The sequence below is a fragment of the Canis lupus genome, chromosome 14 (genome assembly GCF_048164855.1).
Source record: "Canis lupus baileyi chromosome 14, mCanLup2.hap1, whole genome shotgun sequence".
Classification (NCBI taxonomy): Eukaryota; Metazoa; Chordata; class Mammalia; order Carnivora; family Canidae; genus Canis; species Canis lupus.
Genome location: NC_132851.1, coordinates 62,844,667 through 62,868,716, shown reverse-complemented (window position 1 = coordinate 62,868,716; position 24,050 = coordinate 62,844,667). Strand labels below are relative to the sequence as shown.

The window sequence follows — 24,050 nt, the reverse complement described above, 5'->3', positions numbered from 1 at the left end:
AATTTTCCTTTAGCCTAACAAGAACAAGGAAACATGAACCATCAAGCATCACTGATTTATAAGATTATCCTAACTTTCTTAATGATGTCATTTGGGACCAACATCTCAGATGATAGCAAACTAGCCCATTTCCTCTATCTTTCATCAGTTCGAACTTTAGTTAGAAAAGCACAAAGTAAGAGGATCCCTTTCTAAACTTGAAATAGTATTCTATCAAGGGATGATTTTTTAAATATAAAAAGATGACAGAGTCCTTTTATTTATACATAAGTGTATACATCTAGACCATAAATCTTGTAAGATAAAATTTTTTCAAATGAGTAAATATTCTATAGCTTTAAAAGACACAAATATATATATAAAAGACACAAATATATATATATATATATTTAATGGTAGATTAATTTACATGAGAGCGAAACTATGTGATCTCTATATGTGTATATTAAAATAAAATGGTACCAAAAAGATCTCCCTCTTCAACTGAATAATAAATTAAAGTATGTGCAATAAGTTAAAGTATGTGCATCAAAGTATGATTTATGTTTACATAAAACAAGCCATCTCTTAATCTAAACCACTCTTTGTTTGGAGCAGAATGGATTTCTGGGTAACCTGAAACACAGCTCAGTCATCCCCAGCCCCCACCAAACATTTAACCTATCTACCTGTCACCCTACATCCACCTCTTTCCACTGCCCCAACAGTTCTCCGGCAACTTTCATTCACTTATCACATAATATAATGAAATGATTATGAAGGAATTGTTTTTTAAATCAAGTTACAGTTATAGAATGAATAAGTCACAGGAATAAAAGGCGTAACATAGGAAATACATTCAATGATGTTGTAATAGCATCACATTTTGAGGGATGGTAGCTACACTTATGGTGAGCACAATACAACATGTAGAGCAGTTGAATCACTATGTTCCTTCTACACCAAAAACAAATGTAACATTCTATGTCAACTATACTCAAATTTTAAAAATGCTTTTTTAAGTAATAAAAGTTTACATATCAAAATGAGAAAAATCAACTTTCAGAACTTAAATACACTAAGTGCTATAGTCATTTAAAAAGCCATCCTAAGATACCCTTATGATGATGATTACTCAAAATGTTTTTCACACTGCTTCAGAGCCAGCAGTGGCTCCTTACAATGACACTGGCAATAGCACATCCTCCTCTTTGAACGGTAGAGTTCAATTCAGAAAACAGTTAAAAATTCTTTAGAACAGCACTATGTAATAATGGGGTTGGGTGGAGAAAGGGCAAAAAATCACAAGGGTTGACAAATAAGACTGGTTTCTCACATAGTGAGCATCCATATTCTGAAACAATCCAGAACTATTCCCATGTAAGAAGTCTAGGTTGAAAGGCTGGCAGGAAGGGATGTGGTTTCCACAGATGTGAGTCCTACTACATGACTGAAGAATGTCACTTCATTATTTTATAGTCATTCCAGACATAATCAGAGTATCCACCTCATTCTTCTTTAGAGGGACAGAATGAAGAATAACCAGCAAGGCTAGCAGAACCAGGTTGCATTTATGCAGAGAAGAGACTCCCCTGTGCTCAACAAATAGTTTCGATCTCTTACATGTGAAGGTATTGAGATTCAGGAGAGTTAAATGATATGAACAAATCCACATTCAATGTGGAACAAGTGTATGGAGTATGGTACCGATCCAACTACTGCCTCACCCATAGCAAGGATAAAAGGTAAGCTTTCAGCTGGAATATTCTTGGACATGCAGTTTTTCACCTTCTGTGCATTGACCTTGGGTTTTTCTTCTTAAATGTCTTTTCATTTAGATCTTTCTCTCTATAACTTACTTTCGTGTGTGTAACATGAAAGAGTAGGAATGGAGTGCTCCATGTGGCAGGACAAGCCATACTCTGGATATATCTGACAGGCAAAGTTACTGTATCATCCTTTATCAAGCATGGAAAAGTGCCTACTTCTTATTACTACTGCATGATCAAAATACAACACAGCCTGAGCGAAAGAGAGAACATGAAGGAAGTCAGAAATACGAGATTAAGAATCCTCTACTTGAAAAAAAAAATTAAAAAAAAAAAAAAAGAATCCTCTACTTGATTTGACATTGCTATTAATCTCTCTGAGGGCAAGCACAGGGTCTCTGGGGGCCTTCCTATTTTTCCTTCTCTCAACAAGCTTTGCACTAGCCCTGCATGTGCTCTGTAGGCATGCAGGAAACACCAGAGGAACTGAAGAAGAAATACCCAAATCATACCCTCGCTTCCATTTAATCAAAGGTCAACAGCCATTGTTGCTCACTCAGTAAAGATAACAACGAATTTCTTCCAGAAAATGGCTGTGATTTATGGAAACCATGTGACTCTTAAAAGAGAGATTATTTTTATTTCAGTACTTGATCTTTTGGTAAGTGCTGCAGTTTCCATTCTGTTGCTGACAATTTTTGAAACAGAGACAGGTGATTTATTACATACACTGCACTGGAAACTTGCTTAAACGTAGAGATGCTTGCAGCATTTCTGAGAAAAAGAACTATTTTCACCACATTTTGATATGTTACTCTTGATAATAAGAAACTATAAAAATAATCTCATGCAATGAATAACTTCAGTTGAACTAACTAGAATTTGAAGCAATTTATAAGGCAAATTTATAAGAAACCCCTTTTCTGATTTATTATATTCAGGATTCACGAATATAAAAAAAGGAAAATAATATGTGTGTGTGTGTGTGTGTGTATTTTTAATAGCTGTAACTCATAAAGACACTTCTAACCCTGATTTCTCCTGCCTCTCTTATTTCTCATTTAGTTCATGAGAATACGTGTGACAGAATCTGGTGGGACAAAGTGTTCCAGTGCTGTCTGGTTAGGCTTTCATGTCCTTCCATTCCTGATCAAGTATCATCAACCCCTGAAGACAAGAATGAGCAAAGAACCAGCAGTTAGAAATCTAGAGTCTAGACTTTGTTCTGTCACCAAAGTGCTGGTGATCTTGGGAAGGTCACTTAAAGCTTGCCAATTTTAGTTTCTTCATGGAGAGAAGTGGAGTTGATGTAGTTTAACCATGGACTCTGAAGTCAAAAATCTCAAAGTGACTCTAGACTATACCTTTCACTCAATCAACGACTTTAAGCAAGTTCATCTATGTCTTAAACGGTATACATATCAGATAATACATGTAAAATGTTTGGCGTAGTCTCCGATATAGAACACGTTTTTCATGAATAGTAACGTATACATAATGTATTTGTTTATATATAATATAGGAAGTTGAACTCAGATGATTTCCAACAACTCTCCCAGGTGGCTCAGCACAAACAGCATGTCTTGGAGTCAGGGATATCTGAGTTAAATCTCAGGTCCGCCAGTCACCAACTTCTCCACACTCTAATTGTCTCTTCTGTCGAATAAATTGCTATTTCACAGGAAAATTATTTGGGCTAAGAAAGATGATAATATATAAAAAGCTAAAAATAGAGATACGATAAAAAGTAGGTTTGCTTTCCTTCGCTGCTTCTCATCCCCTTTTCTCCAGTCTGCCTCTATTATTTCTTTTCATCAAAAGAAGGAAAAGATGGAGAGAGAACACTGAAAGGAGTGACGTGAAAAGAAAAAAAGATTAGTCCTCAGAGGAAATGTGGGAAAAAACGCTCTTTAGATCTTCAATATTCCCCAGAGCAAATACCAAATCAACAGAAGCCTGGGGGACAACACTAGAGCCATTGAAAATTGCTTCTTTTCATTCCTTGTGTTACTAAACACATGGAATCAACTATAACAAAACAGAAGAGTTTGTTTTATTTTACTGCAGTGAAGTCAAAACCCATATCCAAAACAATTTATGAACATCACTCTGCTTCCACCAGGATATGAAGTTAAACCCTGTTTTACAAAACAGCCAAGAAAATCAGCACAAGTCCCATAATAGAAAAATAAAGCATAAAAGAAGTCAAACTATAGGAACAAAATTCTTTTAATAAAACAAAACAGGGGATCCCTGGGTGGCTCAGTGGTTTAGCGCCTCCCTTTGGCTCAAGGCATGATCCTGGAGTCCCAGGATCGAGTCCTGCATCGGGCTCCCTGCATGGAGCCTGCTTTTCCCTCTGCCTGTGTCTCTGCCTCTCTCTCTCTCTGTCTCTCATGAATAAATAAATAAAATCTTTTTTTAAAAAATCAACCATAATTGGTAACACCAGCATTTTAGGTCTTTGAGCTACCTGTGACAAGGGCTGCCAGGCCATCATCCCTGTCATCACTAATGTAAAACAAGCACATTGAAAAGATGATGAAACATTAAAAATTTATGCTGTCAACTTTGACTTTACTGCAATTTAGCATCTTCATATGACACTAAAGAATGACGCTTCTTGTTTTATGTCCTTTTTACTAAGAAATCCATTATTTAGAATAATAATCACAACCATCTAGGGAATTTGGATGGCAAAAACAGGAGAAAAGTGGCACAACTGCCCAAGAAAACAAAAATTTTCTATCTTTGACAATTTTCAACCAACTAAAACTTGGAAAATAAAATATTTTGGTGGCAGTAAATGGTAAAGTATTCACAGACTTAACTGTAAAATTTCAAGCTTTTTAAAAGAAACTAAACTGTTTCTAACCATAAAAAGAAATTTCAGCCCATGCTCGTGGTAATTTATATGGACTGTGTAGAATGTTGAATAATAAAATTAAATTTCTCAAGCTGCGTCTTTTTGGATCTGAAATTTAGCCAAGAAAAATGATGCAGCCTAATGCCATTTAAACATGGTCAATAGAAATAGGTAGTCAGACCTGAATTATCTGATGTTTTGATGTCAGGTCCCCAGCATAAAGCCAAGCCACATGACCCAAGCCACATGATTAAAAATAAGTGAAGAAATGATGCAACTCTCTAAATCAAATTTGGGCCATATGACAATTACTAGGAAGCTTTTATTTCTGCTTTTTTTTTTTTTTTTAAGAAAAAATAATGATTTACCTTTACCTTTATCTTGAACAATTAACTCAAGATCTCTGAAGATTAGACCTGGAGTCAGTAGTTTCTTAAGAGTTCGCCAGGTGATTCTCATATGGCTCAAATTTGAGATACACCCATTAGAAAAACTCCCTTCCTCTTTCAAAATAAGAACTACTTGCTAGCATTTGTTAAGGTCCACTTACATAGACCATTCATCTACACTGGGGAAGAAGATTGGATATCCAACCCTCATTTTTTTTTTATTTCACCTGTGTAGCTACAGTCAATAAATCAGTGATTTCTGTCCTGACAGATTACAGCTCCCAAATCCTTATTGCCATCTACTCTGCCTAAAAGTGCTTTGTCATCATGAACAGGATTTCTGTTTACACTGCCCAGCAAGAACTGAAGGAAGAGAGAAGACTGAAAGATGAAGTAGCTCCTTGCTTGAAGAAAAGTATGAGCTAAAGCCTTCAGCAAAGAGCCACAATTCCAAGTCTGATAGGATGGATAGGCAAAATGGGAGGCTTTACGATATTTTTTTGTTTGAAGAGCTATTAATACGTACCTAGATCATTTGAAGTGCCCAAACATCAAATGCCAGTATGACCTTACACAAAAATCAGTTCCAGATGGATAAAAAAATTAAATGAAAACATAAAAGTACTAAGATAGGTGGGTAAATATTTTTCTGATCTTGGAGTGGGGAAATCTCTCTAAATATATAATGAAAATAAAAAGACTATAAAAGATTGAAGATTCTGAATACACAAAAATTAAAATCTGTATGGTAAAAGAAATCATGAATAAGGTGGAAAGACACAAGATAGATCTAGGACAAATAGATTCATGTTATTTCTGACAAGAAAGGGGAAAATATCCTTATTACACAAAGAGTTCTTATGAGCCAATCAGAAAAAAACCAAATACCTAAAGGGAAAATATGCCAAGGACACAAATACAAAGACATATAGTCAATAAAAATGTGGAAGAATATTCATCCTCCCTAAAAATCAAAGACATTTGAAATGAGTAAGAATAAGCCATCATCCTCAACCCACCGAATGGCAAAAATAAGAATATGGGACAAAATCCTGTTTTTGCAAGAGTGCATACAAGTGGACAGTCTTGTCCATTATTGGCAGAAATATAAACTGGTATCACCTTTGTGAGCGCAATTTAAAACAAATATAAAAAATAAAATAAGCATATCCTGCAAACATTCTGCTAGGAATTTTACTCTAAAGAGATAATTACAAAGAATGAAAACATGGTTAAGCACTACAGTTTGGGGACGCCTGGGTGGCTCAGTGGTTTAGTGCCTGCCTTTGGCCCAGAGCATGATCCTGGGGTCCCAGGATCAAGTCCCACATCGGGCTACCTGCGTGGAGCCTGCTCCTCCCTCTGCCTATGTCTCTGCCTCTCTCTCTCTCTGTGTCTCTCAGGAATAAATAAAATCTTAAAAAAAAAAAAAAAGCACTACAGTTTGCTTATAAATGAGAAAATTTGGGAAAACTGAAAATGTACTAATAGAGAATTTATTAGGTAAATTATAGGACATGCATTATCATGTGTATAAATAGATGTAGTCATTAAAAATCATGTCCAAGATCCATACCGAAGTGGAAAAACTTCCATTAAATACTAGTCATGTTATGAAACAGCAAGTGCATAATCTCATTTATACAAAATCTTATACATCAACCTATCTATTTACACATGCATTGCAAGATGTGTGAAAGATGTCCATGAAAATGTTAATAATGGTTATTTCTGAGTGATGAGTTTAAGGGCAAGTTTACCCTTTATGTAGTTTTTCCTGCATTGTTTGAATTTTCTACAACGCATAATTATATCTTATTAAAAATAAAGGTAACTCAAAATAATTGCAAAACAAACACAAAATAGTTTTAGAATGTCACAACATTTGGGATCATCAGCCTACCCAAATCACTATCCTTTTTTTAATCACCAAGAAAAAAGAGTTGACAAATGTCTTTCAGTGGGGAAAAGAAACAAATATGTTCTGGTAAGTGAAAAATTTGGTTATATTTGGCTTAACCTTAATCAAACAGGCTTAATTCAGAACTTGTACATGAAGTGACGCAAATTATTTTGTTAAGTTCCTTCCTGGGAGAAGAATAGCCAGCATACACATTGGAGGCAAGAAAGGAATGCAAGCCCTTTACTTTGACATGAAATACCCATTTTTTTTGCCTACCAAAACAATCCAACTATATCATTCCAACAGACTATCTCTACCCAACTTTTTAAGACTGTCACAGTTTTCTGGAAGACACTTTCAGGCAGATTAAGATGTCACCTTACATTTCCATTTCAAGAAAGAAATGCATTTTGGTGCCAAAGTGCAACATTGAGGTAAGTTGAAATTACTAAACGGTCGTCTTCACTATAATGAGGCAATTATCAATTTTCTTTAATCTTGCTGTCATAAATTAAACTTTATAAACTTCATAAAAAAGCATCTCTCTTACGGAGGAATATCATATGTGAATAAGAAATGATACATTTACAACCTCAGCAGATTGATTAAATATTCTCAGCACAGCAGTATGTTAAAATAAAGCTTCAAATTTGGAGATGCCAGCTATAAATGTTCCTTATTATGAGACAAATTTCCTTAAAATGTGCTCCGTTAGGCTCCATAAATATCACAAAATTCACAGAATTCTAAAAGTCTTACTGTATCCTTTTGCTAAAAGGTTTGTGAAAATAGGATTATATTTACTCCAGGGAAAGAAATTAAAATGACTTTCTTCATTCTAGACTATGTTCAGTCATTCACAATCAACAGTGTTGATTTGAGTGAAAAGATTTTTCTGTGTCATAAAGCTAAAAACAACTTTTAAAAACACAAAGACTTGCCACAAAGCATCTTGCCCATAGACTAAGCTATCTACAAATATTTGTTAAATCAATGTTTAACATTTTAATCAGAAGTATCTAAATGAACAGAGCAGTAAGCCTGCTTGGCAACCAAGAATATAAATACGGTACAGTGAGTTAGCATCCATGGTCACAGAGTTTAGTTTTGGAAAGGATATAATTCTAGGATGGTGAGGCTGAAAACCCTTTGTTTACTTCATAGCATGGCAAGGAGACCAGAGCATTATTACAGCGGGACCTACTGAGAAGAAGAATAAAAGTGTTGCATAATTCCTGGGTCTCAGAAAGCATATGCTCTAGTCCTTTGTTGTTGAACAACAGGAACAGGAAATAGGCTCAACCCAGGGCTGGATCCTACTTGGATAAATCTAAGGTCAACTCTTGGCAAAGCAATTCAGTCACCACAGAGGCCCAAGCTAAATTTTTAATTGTCTACACTTAAGGAATCCATGAAGACCCCCGCCAAAAGCCTTGGAGTCCTCTCAGAGAAGGATTGATGGCCCAAACGTGTATGCCAAATTGAGAAACTTGTGCAGTCATCTATGTTGCCATTATAAATTGATTGTATGGGGAGCCATCATAGCTTCAATTCTTTCATTCTGAACTTAGGTCCATGGAAAATGATCAATATGGCTCCCAAGATCTGCTTCTAATAATGTAGGGACAGATACACAAGTGTGTTTGCAGGAATATTAAACATGCACTTATTTTATTATGATTAATATTCATTATAATTAATATTACACACATATTTTTTAGCTCTGAAATAAATGCGTAAATGTAAATTTCTGTCTTAGAGCAGGCAAGACCTCCTGCACAGAAGCTGGCAGAAGAGTCTGCTTAGACAACAACAGTGCAGTGACTCATCTGTATTTTCACAACATGTTTGTACCAGCACCCATGTCTATTTGTAGCCTGACAATAAAGGCCCTATGTGAACCATCTCTGAGCTGCCTGCCTTTAAAAGCAAGGACACTATTCTCATTTGACTCATTTGAGCTACTTGTTCAAAAGCACAGCTTTTGAGAATAACCCGCTGCCACATTATAAAGGTACGTGATATAATTGAAGATCACCTCAAGCTCTGCCAATGCCCTGCTTAGTCTGGATCTAGTGTTTAGAAAGTCAAATAGATGCAGAGGACTACCATCTAAATAAGCCCACTACATACCACTATTGGTATCTCCTCGGGACATAGAAAAAAAATAATGCCTTATCAACATCCTAGACTGTAAATACCATCAGAATAGGGGTTCTTATCTATCTTGGTCACTTATCTGTACCCCCGGCACTTAAAATAGCGTCTGCCACACAGTAGTCATGCAATAAATATTTGCAAAGGAATAAATCAACTTCTGCCATGGACCTGGGAAATGATCTGCGACTTCACACCAAATCCACAAAATATTTCATCCTAATGCCAAGTTAAGATTTCTACTGCTAGAGCATCAAAACGTCTGTATGTTCTAGTACCTGCTCTGAGATGCTTTTCAACATATTAAGTTACCTTACTCTCTAGTCCTTAAAATAGACAACCAATAGAAATATTCATTTAAGTCATCTACCACCGCAAGTAGTGATGGTAGTACCTTCAGTCATTGTACCAGTGCTTCCTATTAAAATACTGGGATATGTAAAACCACTCTAAAACTATTGAGTTGAGTGTGCATGGGTGTGCATGTGCACACTAATTTCTAGATCATTCTAGAGCTATAAACCCAGCACTCAGATCTATGCACCCATCCACTAATAGCATTAGTTTGCCCCAAAGAAACAGATAATAGACTATTCAGTTCAACAAATATATATTAACAATCATTAATTTTCTATCCTTTTTATGTTTCCACCACCTACTGTGACTTCTACAAGTACCAAATTGCAGTATTTTGCCAATACATTTTTTCAAAGGAAAAGACCAGAAGTGAGAGAAAAATATGCTCTTCGATATTTCCAAAGACTTTTAAAATGTTGAGTTCACAGTTTCAGTGAAATAATCAATAGAGGTTACAAAAGCTATTAATAAAGTAAGCAGAACATGTCTGGCAAATATCCTCGTAGGTCTGAATTTGATACTTTGAATTAAGTCAACTCCTAGGAGTGACATCCAGCAAAAGATCCTTTGAGCGGACAACCTAACGTCCAGACACGCTGAAAGCATTTGCTTCTCTGAAAGTCTGTAGAACTCAGAAAACTGCTTACTCCACCAGCAAGGCCTTTCCCATAACATTCATCACAGACGAAATACTCATGAGAACCACATATGTTACACAATAGAATCCTTTACTTTCCCCAAAATGTGCACATGTGGAAGTTAATTCACATAGGAGGGCCAACAATAGATCTGAACAGATTTCTTCCTCATCTCAGATGTGGTGTTTTAAAGCGAAGGCTTACGAGGTTGGAAAGGGGTTCAATTCAATTTAAAAAGGCAGGAAACTAACACATAGCAAGTGTCGCAATTTCTCCATCTCAATGAAAAGAACCTTCATGGAAAACTATGCGTTAAAAAATCATCTGCACAGGAAGTCTCCATGTATTCTGAAAGGCAGGGAAAGGTTTTTCTTGCCACTCTCAAAATCACAGCTTTTTTGTATTTTGCTAGCATGGCTTCCTGTTGCTCATGTTCTTCGTGCTGGCTTTAGGGTGCTTCCCCACAGCTCTCTTTCCACTAGTTTTCTTGAATGATCTGATGTAGTATTCCTTAGGCTCTCATCTGGATGAAGCATAACTGGCCAATCTGGATACAGATCAGACTTATAAAAATACTACTACTGACATCACTGTTAAGGTTGAATGCGTTCATTCCTATCTTTATGAATGAGGACAACGGGGAGGAACAGCCTATCCATACTCCTCATCTCTGCACCGGACCACACTTTGTTTCACTCCCCACACTGCAGCTGTCTCACTGGGAACATAACACATACGTGCGTTCTGGCCAGCACAATATTACTTTTTTCAATGTTAATTAGTTTCCAATATTTAAAAATCACTAGCTTTCACATAAGAATTTGAGGTTTTGGTCTCTTTTTGAAAGTCAGAAAATGAAGTGATACTGAGCACATATTCACATGGGAGCAAGCAAAGTTGAGTGGCAAGTGCCCCCTTCCGATAGAGCATGCGCTCTCAGGGGTCATCACAGTCCCCAGCTGTGAGAAAGCCAAGCTAGCCACGTGGAAAAGTCATGTTCAGAGTCCTTAGTCCCCAAATGTTCCAGACATCCCAATCCAGGGACCAGACACATGAAAAAAAAAAGCCTGCGGGGACTCCAACTTCAGCTGCCACCTCACTACAAACGTAAGAGGCCCAAAGAGAGAACCACCCTAGACAAGTCCATCAGGCTCCGAAACCCCAGGAAGTGTAAAATGCCTGTTCCAAGCCTCTACGTTTTGGATTCATGTGCTATGCAACGATAAGGGCTGAAAGAAAAAACTGCTCTGAACAGACTAAAACAGTTGTTCAAAGTAACTTCTCCCTTTTCACTCGGGTTGACGAAGATGTCATACGTAGTCTCTGTTTCAATTTTTTGTGTTTTGGCAGAACCTAAAGCATGACTGCACAGAGAAAACAAAGGTAGAAGAAAAGCAATCTTTTGGAATCACCTGTATTTTTTTTTTTTTTTAATAAGCTCGCTGGCAGCACTGATGAATGTCACATAGGTCAATCAGTAACAAGTACTGAAGTAGAAGGACGGGGCTTGAAAAGGGCTTGAATCTGATTCTTTTCACAAGAATACCAGCTTTGGTGCACCTGGGTGGCTCAGTCACTAAGCATCTGACTCGGTTTAGGCTCAGGTCATGATCTCCTGGGTCTCAGGGCTCCGTTCTCAGCAGGGAGTCTGCTTGAAAATTCTCCGCCCCGCCCCCCACCCATGCTCGCTCATTCTCTCTCTCAAATAAATAAACCTTTAACAAAAATAGCACGTTCACTCACTACCCTATATTCAGCACCTAGCACAATGCTTATTTTTTCTTAGCTTTGTTTATATTTTTCTGATGGATAGAAGGCATCCAAAATATCCTTTCTAGCACTAAAACTTTAGCTGTTACTGACACAAAAGGAAGACAAATAGCACCTGCAGAGTAACCAACAAACTGTGCTTCGTACAAAATAAGTCAGGCCAGGGTCTTTACAGCTTAATGACAGGCAGATTCAAGAACAGGAGAAACAACTCTTAACTTACATTCCTTAAAGCTGAGTTCTACTGATAGATATGCAAATCCAACCTCAAGCAAATCACTCAATTTTTTGATGACTGTTTGCTCATGTGTAAAATGAAGCTAATCATGCATTCCCAGAAAGAGTGTGTTCATCAAGTTTCACAGAATATGGTCCGCGCACACAAGGTAGTAAGTAGAAGAGCTAAACCTGGTGCCCTGCACAAAATTAAAGCAGCTGATACGCTTTTGCCCAAATAGAATTGTATATCCTCATTTCCTTCCCTTCTTTTCCCCACTTGTGACTCAAGCCAGATTTCATCGAGCTATTTTTGTAATTACTAAAATGCTGGAAATATAGCAGCAGGCCAGAAGCAAAGTAAAATGCAGCATCCAGCAAAAGAAAGAAAATCACGCTGAGTAACTGAAAGGCCATCTGCTTCTAGCTGAGCTATAGGGGTGAGGAAGGCAATCTGGGCTGTACTATTTGTGTCTTCCCCCAAACCAAACCCACCTGCATGTTGTCAGTGGCATCCCCAAGCAGTCCTCCAAAAGTGATAGCATTAGTTACAGTTGCCAGATAAATGAAGAGAATTGCTGAAAGCGCCTGAATATTTAGAGCATCATAAAAATCACTGGCGAAAAATGGTGCTTTCCTCTTTATGTCCTTAATTAGTCCACCACAGAACCTGGGTAGGGAGAAAGCAAAAATGTGACAATGTAAAACAAACTGACATCAAATTAAACATGAGATTTAAACTTATTAAGCCACAAAGAATTTGTATTCAAAGTGTCTGAATCAACAAGCTCTGCTTAACCACTTTGGATATAAAACCAGAAAACTGTAGAACAATACATTTGCTTCGATCTGTCTCTGTCTTGGTCACTAAATTGGGTGTCACATTCCCTAAAGAACAGACAGTTGGTTTCTAGATGAGAGCGAATTGTGTAGATGAATGAAAATTTCTCACTGTTTGAAGAAAAACATCCAAACATGTGAGAGCCAAGCATGGAAGGCCCTTTATAATCTTGCCACAGTTTCCTTTTCAGCCCCACTCATCATTCTACCAGTGTTTACTACGCACCTGCGATATGCCCAGCACTACTCCAGGTGCTGAAGACACAACAGTGAACCACACAGGCAAAAACACCTGCCCTCAGGGATTCCACTTTCTACATGGGTGACAGCCCATATGAGTCAAATTCATGGCGCTAAAAATCAAGGGAAAAATTAAGTGGGCTACTAAGTGCTAGAGAAGCAAATATTGAATATATCGGAGTGGCCAGAACAGGCCTCCCGAGCAGGTGACTCTGGGATAAGTTCCGAAGGAATGAGGGAGGAAGCTGTGCCGGTACGTGGTGGAAGAGCACTGCAAGCTCGGCCCCATTCCGCACATTGGTAGTCAGTGGTCTTGTTTGTGCATCAGTCAACTTCCCTCCCTCCCAACCAAACGTCACATCTCAGCCTTCCTCACGCCCTTCCTGCTGCGTAGGTGGTCCTCCCTCAGAACTCAGCAGCTCTCTGCAGTTCTGACCTTCCACTCAGAGTTCAGATTTCTACCGTAGGCTATCATACATTATCCGGAGTGTCTGGGGCTGAGAGTAGATGGTGGCGGGAAGGCTTGCTGGCCCTCGCTGCATTCGGTGCCCCACTGCAGTTTTCTCAGTATGCACGGGGCTGAGCATGGGACTGGGCATGCTGTACACACGCAGTGCATTCAGGAAAAAAGTGAACTATATAAGCATGAAAGTCCAGCCTGATTAAATAAGAGCTGAATCCCAGAACTCATATCTATAGAAAAGGAAAAGGATATTCCTATTAAAAATAGTTTGTAAAGAACTATTAAGAACAAAAATAGGGGGAGAGGTTTTATGTTCTCTATTCTTTAAGAAAAAAGGGGAGAGAAATAATGTGCCTTTAATGTCAGAGAGAAACCCAAGTGGGTATCAGAGCAATAAAATCATTTCATTCAGATTTAACTGCATATTAAAAAAACATAGCTTGGTGCTTTCAAAAAACCCTCAATGTCCTTAAAAAGGACTATCTTCATAACACAAGCATCCTATTTAAAATATTACTTAAGAGATTTACAAAGGCAATCTGGGAAACCTGACTCTCCAACTGCAGGCTCAGGAGACCATCACCTGAGAGTTCCTCATTTCTGTAACATGTTACCTACTTGCATGTAAATGTCCAGGGAAAGGATGGGATCACAGAAGCCAAACAGGGAAGACTGGCACATGACTGCCTTCCCGCCACTCACTCACACCACCTGCAGTCCTGCTAACTTTCTCTCGGGCACCTCTTCCCTCACTTCATGGCCTAGACGCCAACATAGCACATACCAGGCACTTTGCTGTCCCCTATCCCCACCTCCACAGCTTCTGGGTCTTCCTCCACCTCCTTCAGGACTTTCCTCAATGCTGCAATTCTACATAAGGCCTTCTTGGACCTATTTAAACTGGAATACCTTCCTCCCATCGCCAAACTCTGTACTTCTGCTTTAGTTTTCCTCAGATAATCATCACATTTGTTCATTTTCTCATTGTTTGTCTCCCACTACTACCAAGAAGACCCAAAAATACAAGGGCTTTTTTAAGTTACTGTTGCATCCCTCACCCCAACCCCCACCCCTGCAACTAATCTATCTACACACACACACACACACACACACACATACACACTGGCTGAACAAATGCACAAACCAGTGAGTCAAATGCTGATAGGAAAATGAAAGGAAATTAAGATCTAAATAGCTCCTCATCATGAATGGCAAAAGAATCCATCAGTTACCGTCCAGTTCGCTGTAATTCTTCACAATCCGCGTGTCCCCCTCCTCCTCCTCCGTGGCCTCCATCATGGGGGGTGTCCCCATTCATCTGAATATTCTCTCCACCTGAGTACATATTCTTTCTAAGCAAGACAACAGAGCCCAAGAGAATATTAGTTCATTTTATTCATCTGCTTCTTGGCTGTGTCATGCACTAATGAAGAGATGGACTGAAAACCTTTGGGAGAAAGATCATTACATCCTTCTGCCACCCTACCAGACAACTCTTAAAGTGTTCTACTTGGAGGGAAGACAGTGACTGTTGAACAAAAGGCTGAATGTGTTGTATACTGTACAAGGGGTACACTGTTTCACTTGAAAATTAACAGATTTTCAAAAAAATGCCTTCTCCAAAATTATCTTACCCAATAGCCTCTTAAATCTATAGGGACTCCTCTTGGGTAAACCAATCTTTCTTTATGTATGGAAAGTCCCCAACACATCCTCCAAAAATCTATAATGTATCCTAATATCATAATCTGAGATCTCTAATTTGCAATCACTGAAGAATATAACAGCATACAACATTCACTTTACAGTGTCAACGAAATGTCAAACCAAAGCACATATGTGATTCATTTGAGAGAATACATCAAGTTAAATGGAAACCTGAAAACACAGTATTAGGATAGTCACGTGACCCCATTTCCTTTTCTGTATACAGCCTCCTTCTAATGGATGAAACACCCCAATTGCCTGATAATTTACCTCTTGTCAGATGATGGAAGACTCTTAGGAGGCTCTATCCTGATTGCTGGATCCCATTCCCCAGGTGGAAGGACAATGACTTCATCCAGGAACTCGTCAATGCCAGCAATCAGGTCCTGCCTGTCTTTTGCTTTATAAGCAATGTCATGGAACACCTAGAGGATAATAAGAGATCCAACAAGAGAACTCTCTACATGCCTCACAGCATGTCGAGCCACTTTAATATTTAATATATATTTAATATAATCATATTCTCATATTTCCTATCAGCTTGTCCCAAACTATTTTGGTATTCTGATTTTGAACCCAAAGAACATAAGTAGAGGCATGAGAAAACAGCTGTGTTTCTTTTATATATATATATATTTTTTTTTTTTAAATCAATACTGTAACACAACATTGCCTTTCAGCTCTCACTGGCATGTGCCATTACTGCTATAGTTGCTGTGGAAGCCAGATGAAAATGGTTTGGAGAAATATACAAGTCATTCTCTGAAATGAAAATGACTGGGACAAACCATTGCTGGTATATCAAAAAGGAAAAGTTCAAGCTGAGTGTTAAGATAGGGTTAATAAGACCCCAACATTGCAACTCTCAAACACACAAATAATGCTAGCTATCAAATGAAGAAAAATCTAAGTTATACTGGTAACACAAAAAGCAAAGGGCTTTAAGCAGGTGATCATCTGTCTAACCTTTTAAACAAGGCAGTAACTAAACCATCCATGGTAGCAATGCTTCATGTCTTTGATATGGATATCCAAAGAAGGAGCATCCAGAATGTACATACATAATCCTCTTTGCCAATCATTCCAGTCTTCTAACCTAGCTGATGATCTGCAAGTCCTTTCTACCTTTTCATACCTCATTCTTTGGTCTCTAGGAGAAAAGATGGCTCCTGCTTAACATTCTTAAAGATCATCTACTAAATCTCTTGTCTTCGACAAGAATTTTTAAAAGCTGTCAAACAAATAACATGTAATGGTCTGAGGGTTAAGAGATTGAGAGTAGGGCAGCACAAAGTGCCAGCACCTCATCTGTGGCGGGTACAGCTACAAGAGAGGCTGGAAAGTCAAAGGGTCACTTTTCCAGCCTCCCAGGCAGATAAGGATTGACAGTTCTGACCAATGAGATAAAAGAAAAAAGCTGTCTGGAAACCTTTAGAATACCTGTTAAAAGAGACAAATACAGCTTACATTCCTGCCCCCTTTTTCCTACCTTGAATACAGAAGGGATGATGGCTAGAGCTGACTGCAGTAGCCACCTTAAGACCACCAAGCAAGAGCCTTGGCTCTTGATTATCATAAGCAGTTAAGTTAAATCAACTCTAGTAACTACTTACTTCCAAATTTCCTGATATGTGAGCAAAAAAAAACCCCAAACCCCAAGTAGTTTAAGCCACTATAAAACAGGATTTTCTGTCACTTAGAGCTTAAAGCATTTCTAATTGTTACATCTTAGGAGGAATGATTTTTTTTTTAAGAAAATATAAACACACAAAAATAAATCAAAGAGCCCCCTGAGATGTTTTGTTGCCTCAAGGGGGAAAACCAGCAAAGCTATGCATCAACGCTCTCAGTCCCACGTTAAGTAACCATCTGAATAATCACCAAAAAGAACTTCCAGAACTAAATGCCCTATTCTCCACTTAGCACTTGGAGAAGCTAACAATTCAAGTAATAAAGCAAAAGTAAAACATTTGGGGAAACAGTAAGCTAAAAAGACACAGAGGCAGAAATCAGTGATCCCATATCCTACTTGTATTTCTCCTACTGAGACTAGGGTTAAGGGTTTCATCATATCTAGAATGTGTGTAACAACATTCAAGCTGTTATGAGAGTAAGGTTATGCTGCCAAAGTACTAGATACTCTGCAGTAACAATTGCTAATGCATTTTAGAGTGTGTAGAATTCTTTCCTGCAAGATAAGAAGACCATAAAAAACAGGTACTTTCTGATATCTAAGAAAAAATGCATGATTCATTTTATTATGCATTACTTTATAGAACCCATTATTTCTGAAACAATATGATATATGGATGCTTGCACTCCCAGAATGAATATATAAAACATTTTAAGAGATAAAGTTTAAATTAATACAGTGATTTGAACTTTTTAAAGAATATTTAACATATGTCAGTTTTAAGAATTGCAAATGCTTAGAAAAAGAAAGGAAACCATATTTTATTCCAACATAAAATTTATTTTTTGAAAACCTGTGCAGATATCAGCTCATCTGCCAAGAAAGCTGTGCCTCATGTCATAAAGAAGGCTGGTAACCACATAATTCTAGCTGAATAAATTGTGACAGCCAATTCACAGTATGAAAACTATACAAGTGGAACATTCACAGATCACCATGTTCCAGATCGCCTACCTCGTCAGACATCAAGGTGGCAATGGCTCTGCCAATCTCATGGTAGGACTTGGCTTTCCCCTTAGGACCCAAGAGAATGAACAAGAACCTAAAGGAAGAGGAAAGAAGCAAAAGCTATAAAACACATTTCATCAAAGTTAATATACATTAACCTGAGACACATCTATCCTAGTTTTTAAACAGTATAGGTCTAGAATTCATCTTTAAAACAAAGGTAATATTCTCGGTAACACAAAAGATGGTCTTTCACACTACAGTGAAACACAAATTGTTGTTTCTTTGGAGGCAAGAAAGAATTTACCATGGAAACCCTGAGAAGTTTCTCACTGAGCAAGAGAACTTCACTTTGGGAGTCATTCAATCTTTTTTTCTAAATTTTCTTTTCTCTCCATTTCTACTGACTTTCAGAATCTTTGGAGAAAACCCATTAAGTACAGTAACCAGAAAGACTTAGTACATCTTCAGATTTCTCTGACTTTTCCTTATTCAATATGAGCAGTGACAAATGATTCTCTCCATATTTTTAAGAAATATTTCTGCTCACAAGTGACTGGAAGTCAGCAAAAAGCAAGTCCTCTACAAGTAAGCCACATGCTGACAGCCAAAGTAAAGAGAGAGAAATATGAGAGAAATTCAAAATAAAGCATCATTCACAGACAGTTAAAATTCTTTTGTGAGTGTCCTCATTTTCCTTTCCAAACTTGTTTTCTTGATAATGTACACGCATTGCTCCACAGTAAGGAGGTCCTGGAATTTGCAGTAACGAGCCTCATCCCCACTTAGGTTTGTGTCTCAACAAGAGAGGAAGAAACCCAGTAACTGATTAAGAAACAATATATAAAAGGCAACACTGGATACATATCCGCCTTGCTTATGATCATGTCTTACCTAACACGGAGACAATAAGAGCATCAAAAATGATGACATCACATTTGCTCAGCTTTTTAAAGCTTGCAAAGCATTTCGTATTCATCAGCTCATTTATTTTTTTTTAATTTTTTATTTATTTATGATAGTCACACACACAGAGAGAGAGAGAGAGAGAGAGAGAGAGAAAGAGGCAGAGACATAGGCAGAGGGAGAAGCAGGCTCCATGCACCGGGAGCCCGACGTGGGATTCGATCCCGGGCCTCCAGGATCACGCCCTGGGCCAAAGGCAGGCGCCAAACCGCTGCGCCACCCAGGGATCCCCCTCATCAGCTCATTTAAACTCCATATACTCTTTTGCAATAAGGACAGGTATCCTATTCCAGTTTAATGGCGAGGATACTGAGACTCAAGGAGATCAAGGGATGAGCCAAAGATTGTGCCTAGTAAATGAGAGAGAGTAGATAGGCCTTCTCACGTCCTGTTCTTTTCAGCAAACAATTCTGCCTAATATTGCCTTCCCAACCTATGACTCCCATAGGTCACCTTGGTGAAAGATGTTGATGCTTAGCTGGGTCAAGAAATCTTAGGTGAAATTTTATGGGACCAGGGTTATTATGGGACTTGCTTAATAAAATTTCTTTTTACTCATTTATTTATATACCTCTCTTTAAATAAAAAATGGGTTGACAGCAAGTACTCTCTCCAAAGTGTTAGGGTCTGTTCTAAAAGGTCCTTGAATAAATAATTTTTTTTCATTATAAAATTCAATCTGAAGAGGAAAGGAAAACAACCAGAAACTAAGAATGTAAGAAAATTACTTAAAGTTTGAATGCTTCAATTTTAAACCCGAATAACCATAAAACTGTTCAATACTTATTTGCTTAGAAACCAGTTCTGGCATGAGGCGGCACACTCACTTTTAAGTGTTACCACAGTAGATGAAAAAGCAAAAGCAACCAGCAGGCATGAAAGTCTGTTCAAGTATGAAGGAAGTCATTATTAAAAGTGGATTTTAGTTCTTCTAATAGTGAAGTTCAACTGAAACTAGAATTTTTCCTTGTTTGAAGCTGGACCTAAATTATATACCACTACCTCAAGTATTATAAAGTGCTTCTTTATGACACTAAAATGTACTTTACTAAAATGACTGATGTCTGATTTGAGTGCAACATAAGCAAAAAACATTTAACCACTAAAGCAAAATATAAATCCAATTAAGGAGCATAAGGAGCACCTACAGTACTGGCCACATTTCTCAATCCTATTTGCCTGTCGAGAAATGGCCAGCTCTCAGACAGGGCACTTAGTAAGAACATAGTTTTTAGGCAAAGCGGGCAGATGTGGTGCAGCAAGAGAACATATGCAACACCTGGATCCTTTACTAGACACATTTTGAATCATGGGTTGCCTTTACCCACCATTTTTTTGTTATTTTAATGTGTCTAAATATTAGTTTTTCAGTAAGGCATAGTATCTAAGAACTTTTCAGAACCACCCTGTACCTCTTCCCACCTTGCCCTAGCATCTTCATCACGATTATGGTTTACAAATACACATTATGGAAATACACGTTTCTCAACTGACACACGAATTAATGATCAGGTTGGCTATATGGCAACAAAGCCAAAGTACTATCTTGTTAGAAAGTGAGACAAATGCTCAGTTATCAGTGGTCCTCAAATATAAACTTTGGCAGAGGATGGGTAACCATCCCAAGGGCTGATAGAGTAATGGAGCCTCTAACTTAAAGCCTTGTGAGAGGAGGGCATTCATTTTCTGTAAATATCTACTCTGGTCTCTGCTAAATAGGACCAAAGAATGAATGAAAGTAGCAGACTAATAGTGACTAGAATAGATATTACAGCAATAAACCCAATTTATGAGAATTACATTGTTACAGTAACTTCAGATATCAAGGTATAGTTTCTCTTTCCTGGATAACCACATATATATCATATATAATAAGTATTTATTAACACTTATGTTTATTCTTTAATGGTGCCAAATAGAAATAAAATCATATCAGGGAAATTTTCCCATTACTCCAGTCAGGAACCATTTGATAAATTCAACCCTTTAAAATGATCCAGAGAAGAAATCTGGCCTCTATCTATAGGTAGAAGGAAACATCACCTCAGGTCAAGAACTTCACCTATAGGAACAGAAACCCTTAAAAAGCCCCTAATTTGGATTGCATTGTTGAAACGGAGATGAGGGATCTAGAAAACTAGCAACACAGAATAGAGGGAAGTTGAAGTTCCCTCTGCCTGAAACATGTTCTTTCCCCTTTAACCCTGAAGAAGCAAAAGCTGCTACAACTTTCATGATAGAAGTACGTCTTGCCAAACTCAGCTTTTATAACATACTGAAAACTCCTTTCATGACCCAAGCTGTTTTTTGTCAATGGACAGATGTTATTTTTGACCAGAAGCTTTTTTCTTTATTAACAAATTGGGGTAAATATCACATTCGTGTGGCTGGAAGGGCACAGACCATGTTGACAGCTGGGGAAACGAAATTAATTTATGTTATTGAGTTCTTTTTATTCACTCATAACTGGAAACAAAGTCATAGAATTTTTAACAGTGCTAGCTGTCTCAAGAATCATCATGAGGCTCCTCTACACTTGTGAGCTTTTTCACATACTAATTATGCCTGAGGAGGATGCCTCTAGCATTCTCCATAATGAAAATAAGTACCAGATGATCTCTGTCCGGAACCAATGGACTATACTCACATTCACAAAATAATTACAGGCAGAATCAGAGCATAATACCAGAAGAAGAGCCAAGCCTTCCTAAACCACTCGATCTTTTCAGAAAGGATATGCACCCTCCTCCTTCCTGATATATCACAGCTATTTCTAGAATAAACTCAGCATGCACCAATCCTTTACTCCCAGCTCTCAAAACAGCAGTGAATCAAATAAGCTATTATTCATATTTAGCGGCTTTGGAAATCATGGCTAAACTGCAGCTTCCACTATAGATGCGTGAGGACCACAAACCCACCAGAAACAACCACGTTACATACAGTAAATAGCAGCTGGCCACTGGACTGTGGGACAAGACAGACTTGAACCAGCAGGACTTCCATCTCAATCCCTCTAATGGTTAGATTTTCTATGGTTTCGATAATTATGCACAAACTGCTTCTTTCAGGCAAATCATCATTTATAACATAAAATACATATGAACTTACAGTGATACGAAAGGAGTAAACATTCTCATTTTCAGGGGACTAGAATTTACTGACTAAATATTGGTCTTAAATGTGAAAATCAAAATCAGATAAAAAACAAACTGATCAGGGGCTTTTATTTTTCTTCATGGGAAAACTCTAAAGTATTTTGTTTAAATCCATTCTAAGTAGCTCCTCAGATCCTCCCTAAAGCCTAGCTTCAGAGTCAGAAATCTGCAGTTCTATTTCTAGTGCTGATTATGAATCCTCCTTTCGCCACCATCTCTCACCTGTGAAATAGGAGTAATAATACTCATCCCCTACATCACTCAGAAGTATGGAGAAGTGGCACCTCTGGGGACAGATAAAAGATGATGGCGAGCAAAATGTCTGCAAGATGCTGGGAAAAATCAGCACATCCTACCAAGTCATCAAATAGCAAAGAACAGTTTGCCTTCACGTGGGTGGCAAGAAGGGACCCTAAGCAGATAACGTCCACCCAGCTGGCACTAGGCCAGGTGCAGGCACAAAGCTCAAGTACATTTAGCCCATAACAGGGTAAACAGAGAAACCTGTGGACACTACACACGGGCAGCTGCTAGATCCGTGCTTCATAAGAGGTGCATGGCAGTAATACTGCTTATTATAAATCGCAACAATAACAATACTAAATATCAGAGCATAACTTTCTTCCACCTTCTAAAAGAAAAGTGACCGTTGCCAAATGTCCACAAAAACAAACTTCCCAAGTCTCCCTGCGGTACAACAGGGCAGTGCGTGAAAGCACACTGCTGAGTACAGAGGCAGTCCTCCACGTTGCCCACCACATTCCTTGTGGGATTTCCTTGATTGGATTTCGCAGGATGCAGCCACTGTAAATGGCCCCACATCACTCATACACACAAAGGCTAATGAGGCTCCCTACTCAGTGATTATAGCATGCACTGGCCCAGAGGACAGCAAATGGATAAAACTGTTTCCCGGAAAAATGTTACATGCTTGGGTATATTGTCCAGATTATTGCCCTGAAGTAGTTTTATGACATTATTGAATTACATTTCCTTGAATTGCCAGGCTCCTTTTGCTAATTCAAATGATGTTGTGTTTTACCCTCTAGGCTAGTAATGCTCTCCTGTACAGAAGAAAAGAATGAGCCAGACAGGAGCAGATGATAAGAGGGATACACAAACAGTCATGATCTGCTACTCAATGAACTCATGTTATTGTTAAATAAAAAGCCCTTTAAAATATTTTTTACTTGTAGCTTCGAGAGAAAAAGTGTAAGAAAAATGAAAATGCAAGAGCAATTTAGCACCTCTTGGCATGCTTTTTTCTTTCAAGCCCCAGCAAAATTAGTCCAAAGAGACATAAACAAAGCCAAAGGGGTACAAGAGCTGGACCTCAGCCATGATCTGAGTCAGCTAGCAGTTCGCCAGGTGATTGCTCAGATAGAACTGCAAAGCTCTGCTGGAATGTTTTCAAGTGAACAACTAACTTATAGAAAACACAAATCATGACGATCCCATTAATTGAATAATCCATGAGCATTTCCTTTCCTCTGCCATTTGTCCAGTGACTAGTGACTAGTATCATTCTTAATTTAAGTGTCTAAGAAATATAAAAATAAGGAGAAAATATCCATATGATGAAAAAATAGCCTGTAATCTATGAATCAGGAGGCCATAATAATGTTCTGATTTTCCTTAACTTGGCTCAAAGCAAACCTGGGTCCCTGTGTCTCTGTCAGTTTATTATGCCAAGACCATCTGAGATCACTGAGGAGGACTCACAGCCCTTCCTGCTCATCTGAGAAACCTGAAAGAGAGAGGTTACCTGTCCTTGCACTGGACCCACAAAAAGCACCCCCCCAAAAAAGTTCCTAGTCACATGATAATTTTATGATGTCAACCTTAAGATTACAAACTTCTCTACCTTGGACAAGTTCCTTAAATTCTCAGACTCAGTTTCTTCATCTATAAAATCCATACACCTATAGTTTAGACTTTAAAAATATTATGAGAGGGACATCTGGCTGGCTCAGTCAGAGAGGCGTGCAACT

The 24,050-nt window shown here is 38.1% G+C and overlaps 1 protein-coding gene across 10 annotated transcripts in view; it reads right to left on the bottom strand.

The window, feature by feature from the left end:
* Positions 1-24,050, bottom strand: part of SLC4A4 (solute carrier family 4 member 4) — a 343,433-nt gene that overhangs the window by 95,500 nt on the left and 223,883 nt on the right. For all 10 annotated transcript variants that reach the window (XM_072775341.1, XM_072775342.1, XM_072775345.1 and 7 more), the window contains 4 exons: positions 17,942-18,029; positions 15,565-15,719; positions 14,820-14,939; positions 12,540-12,714 (listed from right to left, as the gene is read on the bottom strand). In XM_072775341.1, the coding sequence (XP_072631442.1) occupies positions 12,540-12,714; positions 14,820-14,939; positions 15,565-15,719; positions 17,942-18,029 (538 nt within the window). The remainder of the gene's footprint in view (positions 1-12,539; positions 12,715-14,819; positions 14,940-15,564; positions 15,720-17,941; positions 18,030-24,050) is intronic.